A 17,994-nucleotide genomic window follows, 5' to 3' on the forward strand; every position below is an offset into this window, starting at 1 on the left:
GCTGGCCCCCACCAAAGAACTGATGACGAAGCGCGGAGAGACCGGCTCGTTCGCAAAACAGTTCCCGAATGCCACAGAGTGCCAGCCTGTTCACATATATGCTTTCCCTGACTGTGCCAAGGCAGAGTAGAGAATGTAAATGACACCGTTCTAAGTTACCAGCTGACAGTCAAGGAAAGATGAGTCAAGGGGGCAACCTGTTTCCTTCAGAGGAAGTAAGGCCAATGACGTCAAAGAGGTTCCAAATAAAAAGCAGTGGTAACTCAAGCAGTCTTGCTCCTGTAAACATCTCTGGGCCATTTCACAGAACAAGGAAACCCAAAGCTCGAAATTAAGGCAAGGATGCTAGCCTCCCTGACTAATCCCAGCCTCTTCCAATCCCTCCTTCGCTCAGCATACAGCCTTCTTCTTGTGTTCCATTTCTAAATCTTCTTCAGCTGAGCGCATTTCATGCCTCCATTTAAACTGCACACTTGGGGAAGAAGGAAACGACCTTCTCTCGCTTCAGTTTCGATTCCTTTTCTTCCACCTTCTCCACCTGCTTGCCTGGTGAGGAGGGGGTTATGAGAGGATGCAGCCTCATCTGGAAAGAGCAACAGACCACTGTGGGATGCATCCGTTTTGCCTGCTCTGGTCCTCATCTACAGAATGAGTGAATGGGTGGGAGGATATCTAGGTCCTTCCAAGTTCCAGGAGCCTCGCCATTCTGCTCAGGTGCTTAGCACACACCATTTAGGTGCTAACGTACTAACTACTATAACACAGATTGCTTCTCAGAGTTTCAAGCCAGGCGGTCATGACTAGTGATATGCAGAGTAGAAACCCAATAAATGGTGAGTAATGAAACACTAGATGTAAACTTTGATATTCTGGCCAGACATTACGAAAACATTTCAAAGGAATCTGATGGCCTGGCAAAAACTCCCGCACAACAGCAGAGCAGGTAACAGGAGCGAGCTCTCACGGCCAGGGACTCTGCAATGCCCGGGGAGCGGGCGGGAGACCTGTCCAAGGAGCTGAGTCTGCTCCATCGGGCTCCTGCTTTAAAAACCAGAGGTTCGGGGCGCCTGGGTGGCTCAGTCGGTTAAGCGTCCGACTTCAGCTCAGGTCACGATCTCACGGTTCATGAGTTCAAGCCCTGTGTCAGGCTCTGTGCTGACAGGGCAGAGCCTTCAGAATCTGTCTGTCTGTCTGTCTGTCTCTCTCTCAGTCCCTCCCCCGCTTGTGCTCTGTCTTTCTCTCTCAAAAATAAATAAAACATTTTTAAAAATTAAAAAAAAAAAAAAAAAGAGGTTCGCATACACCACAAGTTATTTATCCCTAAACTCTCCCTCCCACCCAGGCAAGTTGAGAAGGCTCGAAAAGGTTACCCTCTGGGGGCTTCCTTCCCTTTTTAGGGTTACTTTGATGGTCTTTTTAGCTGCAGTTTTCCGATACACAACTGTGCTAGTGTTCCATCAATAATCACTAGGTGGGCAAATAAATGAACTCAGATGCCTGTTACCTACTAGGGCAGACAAGTCCCATGTCCCAAGCTGACATTAACCTACAGGAGACATTTCTAACCATTCCAAGAATTAAGAAACATCCCTCTTTTCAAACCCCCGTTGTTTTTCCCCCCACCCAGCTATCCCCTCTAGAAAGTATTCTTCTCCAAAGAAAAACAGCCACTGTACTGATGGAGTCACCATATCACAAACAGGACTGTAGGAAGAGGGGAAAGAAAAATGTAAAAACACATTCTACTTACCATTGATTCACTGATCAGCAGTAACAACAGGGCTTCTTCAGTATTTTCTTGAGGACAAAAAATGCTGTGTAAAGAAAATCAAATGTTATACATGGCACTTTCAAAATAATATAATGAACGGAACTGATTATTAAAAGCTTTTAGATTTTTTATATAGAATCCACACAAAAAAATACTGTATCATCTGGACACTTGAATTAATTTGCTTATTTCTATGGCAATCTATGGAAGTTTTAACTATATTTTAACTATGCATTTTAATAGCAGGCAGCAGAGTGAAGTAAAGCTGTAAAAACCACATTCAAAGCCCAAATAACATATATGCCAATTACAGAGGCAGAAATTTGCTACAAACTGACATTACCTCCATGATAAAGCTCTCTCTTAAACCCATTATGGGGTATCGATTATAGGCATTTTACTAAGCAGGTGTCTGCTTACCTATTTCTTGCTAACTGCCGTATCTTATATTGTCCATTAGATGAAATAAGAGATTGGAAGCAATTTTAGAGTTTGAATCATTTCTAGAATACTGTAAGAATTTGGCGAGCCACCTTAGTTAAACACACATGTTCGTTACAGGGTGGCCCGCAAGAGCTAGCTGTCTTATTAATCTGTTTTATGGAAGTTGGCTGAGCTATACAACATCTTGGATTGAAAGAAAAAGCTTTTAAGCTCAATGTTGCTCCTCGAGATTAGAGAACAAAAAACCCCAAACATACCCCCAATCTCCATTCTTTATAGCCTATAGCCTTGCGCTTTGAGCATTTTTAAAGACTTATAGCATTTTTTCCCTCTGTTCTAAAAGCTCTAGAATCCTTTGAGTAGAATTGGAAGTGTTATCACCAACTGAGCCAAACTCGACTCTTTCACGGAAAGGAAGGGGAGTGCAATAAAAATGAACTTGGTTAAAAACACACAAACAAGGGGCGCCTGGGTGGCTCAGTCGTTTAAGCGTCCGACTTTGGCTCAGGTCATGATCTCACAGTTTGTGAGTTCGAGACTTGTGTCAGGCTCTGTGCTGACAGCTCAGAGCCTGGAGCCTGCTTTGGATTCTGTCTGTCTATCTGTCTCTCTCTCTCCTTCTGCCCCGCCCCCACTTGTGCTCTGTTTCTCTCTCTCTCTCTCTCTCAAAAATAAATAAAGCATAAAAAAATTTTTTTAAACAAACAACCCCCCCCCCCCGAAACAACAAAACAAAACAAATGTCCTGGACGTTTTGGAGACGATTAAAAAAGAATAAATCTTCCCAGTGATAACATCACAATCATTTCAGAGATGGGATGATTCCCCCACCAAAATGGTGAAAAAAATGTCTTCCACATCATTATAGATCCTTGTTTTCTCTGAAGTGCTGGCAACTTTTGTATGGCGACAAAGGACCGTGAAGAGCAAGACAGAAAAAGCACAGGGCCTGGTTCTCTTTTTACAACTCTGACGTCCCTAGAGGTAAGGAAACCACCTGTGGATGGTTCCCGTTGCTCTTGTGGGCTAAAATTTTACGAAAAAGCTGGCCTGTAAATGATGAGCAAGATTCTGGGATTTGCAGTGAATTTCCTAAAGGAGGTAGCTTGAGGTGAGCTGGGTTTTTCAGAGACGGAACTCTTCTTTCTCCTTAAATTCAGAAATAGAGCCTACAGAATTTGAATGAAGAGTGCTCGTGTGTGTGTGTGTGTGTGTGTGTGTCCACCCAGCAATCATTTCCTGATATTCTGGCTCCAGCTTACATACAACTGGGACCTTACAAATAAGGCAGTAGCATTAACCTTTTTTCTCATGGCTAGCCAGTTCTGCATTGTCCAGACTAATTGAAAAGAAGAGAGAGCCCATGCTAATTGTGACTTAACACCAGCCAATTCAGTCCATGGATAATCCCTAAATTCCATTTGAGCCATCCAGCCTGCTTAAATGCTAAGTTGTGTTATTTTTACCAGAGCTGCTAACAAGTAACACATTAACTGATTCTAATTCCACTTCCTCTACCCTTCCTTTCGAGGCAGGCGAGATGGGTACTCAGGAGCACTGCAAAGCTCTCAGGGCTGGCAGGAGGAAATGGGGGGTGAGAGAAGGAGGAAGGGTAGTTTTAAGGGGCATGTTGAAAAACTATATATCAGAATGCACCCCTTCCAGTACTTATGGATTCTCTAGACCCATTTCTGTCCATTCCTCCCTTCTTCTCTGTTGAACCTGATGTGGAGCTCAGGGTGGATGTCGGAATTGTGACAGTCTCCTGGTGGGGACCAAGAGCCTCAGGGGAGGTCTCAGGGTGCTTGGGTCTCAGCCTTGTGGAGTGGGAAAGCTGGGGCTCTAGACCCACAGGACATTGACTAAAGGGTAGGGTGCAGGATTCAAAGGAGCAGAGAGAAAACAGGGCCCGTGGGGGGTGAGGACAAGCTCCTGGGGGACAGACTGGTGGCCAGCGGAGGGGGTGGAAGCACAGTGCTGCTGGGTAAGATGGAAGGACTGCACTGAAAGCCCAGCCACATTACTAACTCACGGGCTGACCTGCAGGCAAGCCACTCATTTTCTGACTTTGGATGAAATTTACCAACTCACTGTCTGACTCTACACAAAAGAAACAAGGACAAGAAGCTTCACTTATAAATAGTGATCGTGACCTTGCTGAGGTTCCCACATAACAGCCCTTTCTTAAAATTTTCCCAGATAGGTGAAAAATGTCACTGTATGTGGTAGAAACCATCATACAAAAGAAATCAATCCAATTTTATCCAACTGCCGTTCATCTTTCTGTCATCTTTAGCCATTACACAACTAATGACGACTCGGATGTCTGGAAGTCAACGGCACCATCTGGGAGTCAAAGCAGACCCTATTTAGGTACAAAGATGGCCCTGAGCACCTCCGACCTGTAAGAAAGTTATGTGTAAGTAATGACGACATCAACTCCAAGGCCCAGCAATGGTGCCTTTTATTTTGACTATGTCTTGCCTGATTGTGATACTACTAAGGAATCTCTGGACAAATACAGCCTCTGAACCACAGCCAGTGGAGAAGAGCTAAAGAATCAAAGCCAACAGGGCTGCAGCCCCACCCCATCCCCAAGTCACACTGTTAAAGATGCTGAGACAGAAAACACATCAGTCCCAGGTTTGTGTGGAAGGACAAGGATTCCAAGAAAGAAAAACTAACCATTAAGAGTACCTGCTGATTATGAGGGATCAGCTAGCCTGATGTGAGGATCAACCAGGCACACAATTCCATACAGGTCAACATCCCCTCATGACAAAGAAAGAAGGGTCCTTCGTTTGGATCAAGTCCCCTGAGCTATACTCTGGAGTGGACTGGGTGAGTCCCACAAAGCATATGGCCTTGGACGAGGCCTTCTGCGTTCCTGATGAGAAGACAGGCCCTCCACCATGACTGGAAGGTGGGCCATGTACACTAGAGGTGAGCCCAGGGCAGGAACCGGGGGCACAGGGGGTTGCTCACACAGCTTCAGTTCTGCCATCAGGTGGTTTTCCTGACCCTTCAAGCCCCCCATCTTCACACTTTAAACAGTGTCCTCATCTTTACCCAAAACCTGTGCACTGGCTCTGGGAGGTTCAGACCTATATTTAGAACTCCATGATAGTCACTCTCTCCTCCTGGGCCTACAAAGGAGTTCAGCACATCTGGCTCTAGGCTTTCAATAAATGTTCTCATCAACCACTTTCTGGCACAAAAGTAGTTTTTAATCTCCCTCCTTACTTTGCATAAATCACGAAGTCGAATATGCATTTAATGATCTAAGCCACCTCAAGTGTTCTTTACAAGGAGGAATACAATAGAAGGAAGATATACCTGATGTGTGTACACTAAAGGAACATGTGTAAGAATGTTCATTGTAGCACATTCTAGAAGGAGGAGTCAGATAAACACATGAACCAAAAAAATCAGATATTTTGAGTGCTATGATGAAAAATAAAGGAGCTAATGTGATAGAATATGCTCGGAAAGGACAGTTAGATACAGTGACTGGGAATCCTTTCTGAGAAGATAACAGTTAAGCTATTTGGGCCAAGGCCTGGATGAGATGGAACCAGCCCCAACTGAGAAACAACTCCAACATACATCATGAGCAGAATGGATCAATACATTAGAATACCTATGGAATACTGTGCAATAATGAAAACAGACTCCAACTGCATGCAAAAATATGGGTGAATCTCTCAAACATAATGTTAGAAGAAGTTAAACAGAAGAGTTCTTCATGTATTATTCCGTTTACGTAAATTAAAAAAAATGGGCCAAACTAATTATTGGGACAGAACTCAGGATGGTTTCCCTTGGATAGGGAACTTGGTAAAAAGTCATCAAGTTTTATACTTCTGGTTTATTTCTCTCAATGTGTGTCACGTATCAGTAAAAAGCTTACTTAAAAAATAAATAAGCAAAGATAAAAAAAAATTCCACATGGAAAGACCTAGAAGGAAGGAAGTAAAGAAGCCAATAGCATGTGCTCCCTGCCCTCTTTTCTATCTAGGATTGTCAACATCTGCTTTCCTTTCAAAATTCAAGATGGGGAGAGAATGAGCATCCTGTTTCCACTTCACATGCAGGCCATATTGACAAGGAGTGGAGTTTTCTGACAGAGCTCACTTTTCCATTATGACCAACTAGTCTGAAGGATTCTTACGATTTGCTGGAGCTAGAAGGCTCTGTGCCTCCTAAAGTCTGCTCTATGCTCATATTTCTCATAAGAGACTGAGAAGGGGGAAGCATTTGGGACTATTGGCCAAGATGGGGTTTAATCATTATCTGTGGATTTCCTTTTTCACCTCCCAACTACCACAAATGAATTGGTGGTAATGCCCTTCTCGCCACAGGGTTGACCAATCAGATAGTCCTGGTGACTAGGAAGCGCCAACACACGTGTAATCCCAACAGGCTTTCTCTGTTTACTAATAAACCAGGAATATCCCTGGGAACACACAAAACTAGAAACCTAAAAAATGATAGTAATGACTGAAGGAAATACGGACCGTGTGGAAATTAATGAAATAGTGAATAGAGACACAATTAAAAAAAAGGAACAAAACTAAAATCTGGTTCTTTGAAAAGATCAATGAAATCTGATGAAGTCTGGCTTAGCATCTGAAAATTAATTAATGTAATACATTACATCAACAAAGAAAAAATGTACATGATCATTTTGATAGATGCAGAAAAAACATTTGACAAAATTAAATACCCTTTCACAAAAAAATTACTCAACAAACTAGTGATAGAAGGGATCTTTCTCAACCTAATAAAAGGTATATATGAAAACCCACAGCTAACCGCACACTTAATGGTGAAAGACTAGATGCTTTTCCCTCGTAAAATCAGGAATAAGACAAGGATGTCCGCCACTCTTGCCACTTCTATTCAACGTAAACCAGAGGTTTAGAACCAGAGGTTCTAGCCAAGGCTATTAGGGAAGAAAATGAAATAAAAGTCACTTAAGTTGGAAAGTTAGACGTAAATCACCTCTATTTGCAGATGACATGATCTGGTATGTGGAAAATACTAAGGAATCTAAAAAACTATTTGAACTAATGAACTAGTTCGGCAAGATTGCAGTATAAAAGATCGATACAGAAAATCAATTGTATTCTATATATTTGTAATGAACAAACCAAAGACGAAATGAAGAAAACAATTCCACCTATGATATCATCCAAAAGAATAGCACACACAATAAGTTTCACAAAATAAGTGTAAAACTTTAACCCTAAAAATAACAAATCACTGCTGAAAGAAATCAAACAAAACCTAAATAAATGAAAAGACATCCCATGTTCATGGATCAGAAGACTTAATATTGTTAAGATGGCAACACTCCTCAAATTGATCTATGGGTTCAATGTAATTCCTATCAAAATCCTAGCTGCCTTTTCCCCCCCCCAGAAATGGACAAAAACTGATTTTAAAATTTATATGAAAATGCAAGGAACTGGGGGATGGGGGTGACAGCAGCTAAGAGGTACTGAGTTTATTTTTGGGGTAATGAAAATGTTCTAAAGTTGATTATGGTGATGGAAGCACAATTATATGATCATATTAAAAGCCACTGAACTATATACTTTAAATGAGTAAATTGTAAAGTATGTGAATCATATCTCAACAAAACGGTTAAAAAAAAACCCAACTGACTGTATCTGTGCAAAATGAAATTGTGACTTAGCAATCAGCCCTGGTATGGGAATCCTCTGGTGAACCAGTAATTGCATTTTCTAGATCTGCATGTTGCCTCCATAATTCTCCTTGGACAGATGGGGAAGTTGACGTCAGAACAGTGACAAAGTCTGAGTGGTTCACAAAATAAAGGAGAAGTGGCCGGCTCTATGAGCTTTTTTTGCCTTCAAGAGGTGAGGCCACATTGGAATAACACGCAAAGAGACAGAGAGCTCTATGTGTCCAGCTTGATCAGGGGAGGGAGTAAGAGCTGAGTTTCTCAATATACCTGGCATCTTATATACCTGTCAATTAAGAAACATGGAAAGCACACACACAAACACACACAAAAATCTCAGGTCTATTTTTAGGATGTAAGTTTCACTTTAAAAATGAACCCCAAACCTGCTTCTAAATAGTTCATAATGAGGAGTCAGCATTTTTAAAGTGAGAGTTTGGGAATTGTTAGGACAGATGTTCTGTGAATCCAGATAAGGACTAAGGAGTGAACACAGGCCATGAATTAAGCAAACTCATGGTTCAACGAGGCCATAAAAAGGGGGGATTAAATTAAAAGGGGATTAAACACAAATTAAAATAAGCCTAGGGAAAAAGTTAAGAATATGCTCACTCTGAATCCATACAAGAAATACAGTCTGAACAGGAAGATGATGAGGGAGAGAAAAGCCAGGGTCAACATAAGAGGATTAAGAGAAGCTGCCTGGAGAAATGCTGTCCCCTTTGAAAATGCGACAATCATTTTCAGAAGTCACACATGTAGTATCTAGCAATACAGCAGCCTGCAGTCTCTCTGCCATTTTCCCGATTTGATTAACAACCGTGGAGGCTGCCATATGCATTCATACACGCCACCTTTCCCTCATGGAGAGATTCTGAAAAGCCATCATGCCTTGTCCTCGCAGGGACAGGCAAAGATGGGAAGGTGAGGCTCTAAGGGGAGGAATCAAGAGTGAGTCAACAACTGTCCCTGTCTCCTGGCCCTCTTCATGGTCTCTCCCTGCCACGTCCCCCTCCCCCAAATGGGGAGGGCCCACACGGAGACTGCAGTGGTTCCCTAGCCCACCTTCCTCAAAGGTGGTTAAGTTCCAGATTTAAAACTTAAAAAAATTAAGAGGATCTAAAAATGACATCATCTTCCAATCACTTACAAAGTATTTAATTCTCCTTCTTCTTATAGATAATTCAGTTTAAAACAAATTTTTATTCATTTTTTTAATGTTTATTTTTATTCTTATTTTTGAGAGAGGGAGAGAGTGCGTGAGAGATGGGCAGAGGGGTAGGGGGGACAGAGGATCTGAAGTGGGCTCTGCGCTGAGAGCAGAGAGCCCAACGCAGGGCTTGAACTCACAAACGGTGAGATCACGACCTCAGCCGAAGTTCGGATGCTTAACCGACTGAGCCACCTGGGCACCCCTAAAACAAATTTTTAAACAAAAAGATCAAGGAATTGCTGAAGAAAAGAAAAAAAGGTTAACTCTGGCTTACAAACAGATTTGTCGCTAATTGCTGGGTAATGCTAGGTTTCTTACAATAAATAGAATGAGAATCCCAAAGACCAACAGTGATGGCTGCAAACGGTGGCCAACCACCGAAATGAGAGAATTTTCCTACTTAAAATGCCCCACTGGTGCATAGATATTTGTAGAAGTTATGAAAAATAATGAGGTATATCTATTAAATTGGCAAATGAGACTTGTTGTCTGGTTCTCTTTTCGGGGAAGAATCTGCCCTTGAACTTCTACTCATCCTTGAGTTTTCCCCCAATCCCCTAACCTACAAATGAGGACATCAACTGCCATACTTCTCTCCTGAGTAGACGCGGGCTTTCCGAGGCAGGGTGTAGGTTTTGGTGTTTGCTCCTTTCCGGAGAGGATCGTCCAGAGGTGACTGGCAGGGTGGATCCTCCAGGGGGTTCCAGTAGCTCTGTTCACACATACCCCGCAACAAGATCTCCGCCAACTGCCTGGCTATTGTCTGGAAACACAAGGGAGGAAAGGCATAGCTATGAATCAATTTTGTATCATTCATTCACTCGTTCACTCATTCAATAAATATTTTGCAGTCATCATTTTGTGCTAGGCACAATTCCAAGACTCATGCTTAAAAATTTTTTACTTCTCTGATGAAAATTATATCAGTTGGTAACAAAAAATAAGATACAATACAGCAAGATAGTTGAACCATTTTGAAACATAAGTTCATGTCCTTGGAATGCCACCCTGCCTCTGAAACGCTAAACGTGTTTTATGCCTAAAGCAACTGAAACTTTGAGTTAAGTTCTCTCCCAAAAGCTCTTGTAACAGGTGAACTGCAAATATTTTCATCACCTCCCAACAGATCCCTGCTGAAACCCAAACTTGGCATCAACCTAGATGACGTTATTCCTGAAAAAAAAAAAAAAAAAAATCTCTTCGTTGATGGTAAGATGACAATCAGGGCAGATTTTTAGAATGCCTTCCCTCTTTGAAGTGCCACAGGCCAGTCCCATGGTGGCCCCATCCTGGGATTCAGCACCTGGGCACCTCGTTCCGGGCGCACCCTGGGCCTTGCGGCCCAAAGGCTCCTGCTGACCTTGTGCAACAGAGAAAGCAAGGTGGGGAGCGTGGCTGCTGATCAAGAGAGACCTCTTTTCAAAGCTGGATAGGTATCTCTTTTCTCACTGTGAAAACCCAGACATATCTGGGTCTTGCCATCCTGAGTTAGAAACAGATTTACTATGCTTTCCAAGCCCTCTGTCATGGAACATATAGAACAGTACCACGTAGGATGAATGGGAAGAGGGTGTGTGTGGCATCTACTAAGAAATAGTTCTTTGGCTGATGCGTATCAGTTCATTTACCTCATAATCTTCCAGAGATAAAGGAGAGGAGAAGTAAAAACAAACACACAAACAAACAAACCCACAAAATCTCTCTGAAAACAGAAGCATTGCACCTGAGGGTGGTCCAGGCTACCCCATGATCAGCCAAAGGTGGCAAAATAAAACTTCAACCATTAGGTTTTCCCACAAGGTTTTAGCATTCTTTAGAACACGCAGAGAATGCTGATCTTCCCTGAGGGCGAGACTTTTTTTTTTTTAATAAATATGTTCCAGGAGAGAACTCTGCTAGGTTTTCATCCACATGAAATCTCCTAAAACACCACAAGGAAACTTAAAAGCAACCAAATCACTAGCTTAGTGGTTTCTGATGACCACTGGGTAAAGGCAAATTTTCTTAATTATTCCCAAGTAAGACCCACTGGCTTTAAATGTCTACAAAAATGTGAAATTAAATGCACTCCTATCATCCCCAACTGAGCCATCTGTAAAGATCTCATAAGCACACAATTTTCAGGACCTGAACAGCTCCCGAACTGTTTTCTTAAACCTTCCATTATAGTTCCATTTCCATCTCATTGCAGTCATATACGTTAATGACTTCTGCTGGAAGCATCAACTGGCAGAAATAACCTCCACTCGCTATAGCTGAGGGGGAAAAAAAACGTCAAAGGAGAAAAAATGAACGAGGAACTTCATTTTCTGGATATATCTGCCATGGAGGGATTCTGAAGTTATAAAAATCTCTGTCCTAAAAACAGTTTGCTTGTCCACTACTAGACAGCTCATGCGAGATCTCACTTTACCTCAGGGTATTAACCTTCCAGAGAGACTTTGAAAATAAGGTTTTGATGTGATTGCATATTTTAAGGGTGTCACTTCACCACTGCACTGCCGACTAGTTTGGTTGTGGGCACTGAGAGCCCACATGAAGTTCAGAACAGGAGATTAAATATGAGAAATTACCAGCAACATTACCAATGTCAATCAGACCTTCTACTTTTTTACACTCAGGTTTCATTTGCTTGCAGTTGAAAAGTTAACAAATTATTGGTAGCTATCAAAGTCAGAAGGAAAGAAAGGAGAGGAAGGGAGCCAGAAGCAAGTCAGGTTTTCATGTACAAATCCGTTTTGTAAATCCATTATGTAAATCCGTTTTGTATGTGTTTTTTAAATTGTGGTAAAATTTGCATAACATAAAATTTACTATTTTAACCATTTTGGTGTATAATCCAATGGCACTTAGTACCTTCAGTGCTATACAATCATCACCTCTATCTGGTTCCAGAATATCACCCCAAAAGGAAAGCCTGTACCCTTCTAGTAGTCACTACATTCCCCCCTTCCAGACCCTGGGAACAATTAATCTGCTTTTTGTCTCTGTAGATTTGCCTGTTTGGGACATTTCATAAAAATGGAATCACACAATTTGTGGCCTTTTTTATCTGGCTTTTTCACTCAGCGTAATGTTTCCAAGGCTCACTTATGTTGTAGCCTGGGTCAGTCTTCACTCTTTTTGTGGCTGAATAATACTCCGTTGTGTGGACATACCACATTCTGTTTATCTAATCGTCAGCGGATAGACATTTGGATCGCTTCCATCTTTTGGCAATCATAAACAGTGCTGCTACGAACATTAACGTTCAAGTTTTTGTTTGAACACCTGCTTTCAGTTCCTTGGAGTGTTTCCCTAACAGTGGGGTTGCTGTAAATGTACTGTTAAGTCCTCAGCTATGGTCTCACCCCATAGAGCTTACAAAGGAACTTTTGCATCTCCTAAGTGTGTCATAAATTTGCAATGATCAGCTGATCCTTGAGGAATCCTGTGGTTATGAGCGGTATTAACTGGACAAGCTTTCTGATGTCTGGTGCAGACCAAGATACCAGTGAATAAGCCCACCAAACACAAAGTGCTTCTCAGCTGGGGAAGGCAAAGAATCCCTTGTGGAAATGAGAAAATAAAATTCTCGGGTCCTGCCCCAAACCTACTCAGTTGACATTTCTGAGGTCAGGATTAGGGATGTGTACTTGTTCAAAAATGTTGCTCACATAATTCTGATGCACACCTTTGGTTCAGCCCTCAAGGAATTGGAAGCAGTTCAACCTAGGTCACGTGAGCCTCATCAACCAAGACCACAGGTCTACTCGCGCCTCAAGTCCAACACAGACAGGAAGTGACTCCTCTCGCGTCAGCACCAACCAGTTAGCAGCTGAAAATGCCCAGGGGCAACTCCAGTCTATCCAGACTTCTTTAGGAGCCTCTTCACGGTACTTCTCAGAAAAAAAAGGAAAACTAATTGAAAAAACTTCTCTCCCTTCCTGACATATCTTTATTCAGAATCCCACCTCATAGGATTTTTATAAGTTAAAGTACATTGATTGCAATACCACAAACCTTAGGCAATAGTGGAAGATATGCTCTAATTCTGTGAAAAATAATGTTGAAGTAAACAGCAGGCAGATCCCCATAGTGCACTCAATGTACTCGCATCTTCTAGTGGGGGAAAACCATTAATCTCCTTAATAAAATATGCTTTTGAGTCAACAATATGAACAAATGCATCATATTTAAGCAATCTTGAAAGACTGGATTTTTAATCAGCTCTTAAAACAATTATAAGAACACTTGCCAGTATAATCAGTTACTTTAATTGTGCTTCCAAATCTTAAAAGAACCTGTTCGTGCTGACCAGGCAAGGAGTGTTATGAAATGTTGGGAGGAGGTCAATCTGAGAGAAAAGACATTTGGCAATAATTTTTATCTATACTTTTCCAGGGTTTTGTTTTGTTTTGTTTTCCCTTAAAGAACTCTACAAATCAAAATGTCTAGTTTGAACTTCTTAAGGCACCTAAAAATCCCATCAATATATAAATAAATCTCACAGACCAGGTGAAGTCTTGGTGGGGGGTAGGGGGTGGGGGGTGTAAAGTCACCCATCTTCCCTCATGCCCACTAATTCCAGGAAAGCCTCTGGCTTAGCCACCTGGCCCCATGACAGTTGCGCATCCTAAAACCCTGAAGACACCAAAAAGAAGATTCAGCCTCTCTTCCCACAACAGGAGTCTCTTGGCCTTGCCCAAGTGAAACTCCACCATGGCACGAAAAGGGGCCATGACGTGAGGAGGACAGTGGCATGGTAACAAGACAAAGGAAAGTGGAATCTTGTGTGGGGTTGTATGTGATATTCGCTTAGCTTCTGGTAAGCTCCAGACCTTCACCCAGACACCCCTTGGCTATGGCTCTGCAGGCCAAGCTATGGAGGTACCATCAATAAGTTCCCCCAGCAGGGAAAGTGTAAGGAGTAAAAGGAAGAGGGAGAACTTAAGTCAATAAGAGAGCCAAACAGCGATCAACAGCTTGGTTTATGGAACCAGCTTTTATATTTCTCCTCTGAGTTTTAGAGTCAATAGAACTAATGAAACAACTAAGTACTCTTCAGGATCTAATCTGCTTTTGCTCTGGTTAGGTTTTGGTGTGAAATCATCAGCAGACAACCGACTCCTTTGCTACACTGGCATCTGGGAGGGCTTACGTAGCCCCTGCCTTATGGGATGCATTCCTTAGGTTTCAAGAGATAGCACTGACAATAAATACATAAAAAGATGCTCAACATCATTAACCATCAGGGAAATGTAAATTAAAACCACAATGAGACAGCACGTCACATGTACGGGGATGGCAACGACTAAAAAGACAACAGCAAGTGCTGTGAGGGATATGGAGAAATTGGAGGCCTCGTAACTTTCGGGGGGAATGTAAAATGGTGCGGCCACTTTGGAGAATCATCTGGCAGTTCCTCCAAATGTTAAACGTAGGGTTACCATATTACTCGACAATCAAAAAAGAATGAACTCTTGCCATTTGCAACAATGTGGGTAGAACTAGAGGGTATTACGCTAAGCGAAATTAGTCAGAGACAGACAAATACCATATGACTTCACTCATATGTGGAATTTAAGAGACAAAACAGATGAACAGAGGATAGGGAAACAAAAATAACATAAAAACAGGGAGGGGGACAAAACAGAAGAGGCTCTTAAATATAGAGAACAAACTGAGGGTTGCTGGAGGGGTGGTGGGTGGAGGGATGGCTAAATGGACAAGGGGTTAGTGGGGAGGACACTTGAATGGGCCCTGGGTGTTATATGTAGGGGATGAATCACTGGTTTCCACTCCTGAAATCATTATTGCACTGTACGCTAACTAACTTGGATGTAAATTAAATCATTAATGAGTTAAACAAACAAACAAATGTAGAGCTACCGTCCGATCCAGCGATGCCAGTCCTAGGTACAAGAGTGTATATTTCCACCTAAAAACTCGCATGAGAATGTCCACTGCGGCATCGTTCATAGTCACCAACTCGTGGAAACAATCCAAACGTCCATCTGATGAACAGATACATGAGATGTGTTCTATCCATGCGGCGGGATAGTATTTGGTCACAAAAAGGAGGGAAGTGCTGATCCGTGCTACAACTTGGGTGAACCCTGAAAGCAGTGTGCTAAGGAGGCCAGTCATAAAAAGACCACATGGTACGTATCACCCCGTTTATCTGAAGTGTCCAAAACAGGCAGATCCATAAAAGCCAAAAAGAAATTAGTGGTTGCCGGAGGCCAGGGGAAAAGGGGAGCGTGGGGATTGACTACTGATAGGTATGGGGTTTCTCTTTGGGGATGAGAATGTTCTGGAATTAAATAGTAGTGACGGCTGAGCAATCTTGCGAGCATACTACAGACCAGTGACTTTAAATGGGTGAGATGCATAGTGTGGAAATTAGATCTCAATAAAGCTCATATATCTATGACAGAGGGGCAGCGGGACAGAGGGAGGGGAAGGGGGGCAAGGAGTGAGAACACCTGAAGTGCCCTTCTGGCCTCAATCAAGTTCTCCATCACACTCACCATTCGCAGGTTTTGAGTTGTTCTTGTTTCTACTGCTCTGAGGATCTCTCTAAATCTCCCGACTCCTCTTGTCAAGTTCCTGTGTGCACACAGAATTTGACAGGGTTTCCATCTGGCGCGCATTAATATTAAATATTTTATACACATATTTCAATGCATTTTGTCTACATAAAAGCTGTTGGCTAGATTTTCAGCAAACAATTATTCTGCACATGTCCATCCATCTTTGTTCAACTCTGAAAAATTTGGCCTGGGATTGGTGGTCTTTTGCGCTTCCACAGTCAGATTTCCTCAAGAAAAAAAAAAATGTGAAAATCAGTTCTAAGGTATAGAAGGAAGAAAGGAAGGAAGGAAGGGAAGGAGGGAGGGAGGGAGGGGAAAGGAAAGGAAAGGAAGGGAGGGAAGGAGGAAGGGAGGAAGAAAATGTAAGATATCTTGCAAGAGTTTCTCCTCAACCTTACAATGGCTCTGTAGTTTTCCTGCTCTATTGATTGGTGCTGAAATCTATCTTTTCACTTAAAAGGTGGGTGGCAACAGGGTACAGAAATGTCAGCACTGAATGCACTGTGGGTAAAGGCTTCCTGTTACTTGCGATTTTTATGGGCAAGACAAAGGTAACAGGTATGAAAACGGTGGGGTTCCACCAAGCAATCACTCTGCATCTTTGAGGACAGAAATCACTGTCCCCAAAACCCATCAAACCGGCCTTCCTCCCCCCAACCCTGCACCAACAAGAAAAAGCAAATGGTCAAAGGCCCTTCTGAGCGCAAATGCATGAGGACTGGAACCCGGAGCTGCCTGACTCTGCTCAGAACACATCTCCCCTCCCGGCCCCACACCTCCCAAGACAAACGGACAAATCATTGTTTAGTGACATCCCGGTGCAGATGTCCAGGCCCCTGCCCGTTGTCCTCCCTGAAAGCTGCGCCTGCCCTGCTCAGCTGGGAACACTTCCCATTTACATTGAGTGCTGCCACCACCTATGACATAACTCGGTGATATTTATAACTTGCTCATTAGGACACATCTCATCTTTCCAAAAAGCCGCAGAACGGGTCAGCCGGTACAAACCTGTCAGCCAGCCTCTGCCGGCTGGGACAGATGCTCTAGGTATTTGCCTCTCTTCTTGGGTGACATTTTAAATCATGCAAAGGTATTTAATCAAACTGAATGTGGGGTTTCTGTAGGTTACGAGCACTCACGCAGGCTGTTCCTTTGTATCTTATACCTACATGACGTCCCAGGACTCTCGTTCACAAGTACAGCCCTGGAACTTTAAGATAATAGTTTACTGGCGTATGTACATAAATACTCTCGGATTCCTCTCACCCACACATATCAGATGATACCAGATCAAAAGCTTTATGGTGACATAAAAAGAGAAGCGTGTGCTCAGGACTCTAAGCGGCGCTAAAGAAAATCTAACAGAGGCGTGAATAAAAATTAGGTAATGGGCCCCAGGACATACAATCTCCTCTGCTTTCCCCTTCGTTTGTTTTTATGGGATCTGTGTTCACAGGCAACAAAGTACATTTGCTTTGGACTGAAGCTCAGCTCTCTTAAGTAACGGGGTGGGGGGGTGGGGGAGGAAATAGCAACAGCTAAAAAAGGGATGGGTGTGGGCACGGTGGGCTAATTTTGTTCCAGAATCACAGACCAAGCTCCTACTGTGCGCAAAAGGAACGGCAGTTTGAACTGTAGGACGTAAGGGTGGGGCTGAGGGAACACAACTAAAGACCCAGTGTGTAAAGGGCTGTTTTTCCAGGGTGGAAATCAGGCCTGAAAGTAGCATCAAATCTGAATATGATGAGCCAGGGAAGGCTGCAAGATAGGCACTGGTCATTCAGAATGTCTCCCGCGCCCTGCTGGCAAAAGGAGACACTTATCCAGTTACAGACACACAGAATTTTCCAGCTAGACACGATCCAATGCAACCTAGTCCATTATGACACAGAAGTGAAATGGCTCGCTCAGGTTCACAAACCCAGTGAGAGAATGAGCTGGAAGCTTTCTCCTGGGTTCTATCACCTTTCTGGGCAAAAGAAATGTCAGCTCTGAAAGCCAAGTGAGGCTCTAGAAGAAAGAACAAAGTACGAATAAGAGAGCTCAGGTCTCTGTTTTGTAACATTTATATGCAAATCACTTCATATATACATAATACAGATTTTACCCGTTCCAGTGACCACAGCTAATGAGCTACTGCTAGGAAGTGGTTCACGATCCAAAAGAAAATGCGTCAGCCCAGGTGAAGCCTTCTGGAGGGTACTGCCTCGGCTGCCTTAAAAGAGAAAGGATGGCTGGAGAAACTCAACTACCCTCTGAGGGCCAGGAGGCTCTCCCGCGC

At 42.9% G+C, this 17,994-nt stretch overlaps 1 protein-coding gene across 9 annotated transcripts in view; it reads right to left on the reverse strand.

The window, feature by feature from the left end:
* TTC7B (tetratricopeptide repeat domain 7B) overlaps window positions 1-17,994 on the reverse strand; it is a 254,144-nt gene that overhangs the window by 130,590 nt on the left and 105,560 nt on the right. For 8 of the 9 annotated variants that reach the window (XM_019462020.2, XM_019462018.2, XM_019462019.2 and 5 more), the window contains 3 exons: window positions 15,651-15,729; window positions 9,729-9,901; window positions 1,751-1,814 (listed from right to left, as the gene is read on the reverse strand). In XM_019462020.2, coding sequence (XP_019317565.1) covers window positions 1,751-1,814; window positions 9,729-9,901; window positions 15,651-15,729 — 316 coding nt within the window. The remainder of the gene's footprint in view (window positions 1-1,750; window positions 1,815-9,728; window positions 9,902-15,650; window positions 15,730-17,994) is intronic. The other variant, XM_019462026.2, reaches the window with a different exon arrangement.

The sequence above is a fragment of the Panthera pardus genome, unplaced genomic scaffold, assembly GCF_024362965.1.
Source record: "Panthera pardus isolate Hobbes unplaced genomic scaffold, ASM2436296v1 HiC_scaffold_24, whole genome shotgun sequence".
NCBI lineage: Eukaryota > Metazoa > Chordata > Mammalia > Carnivora > Felidae > Panthera > Panthera pardus.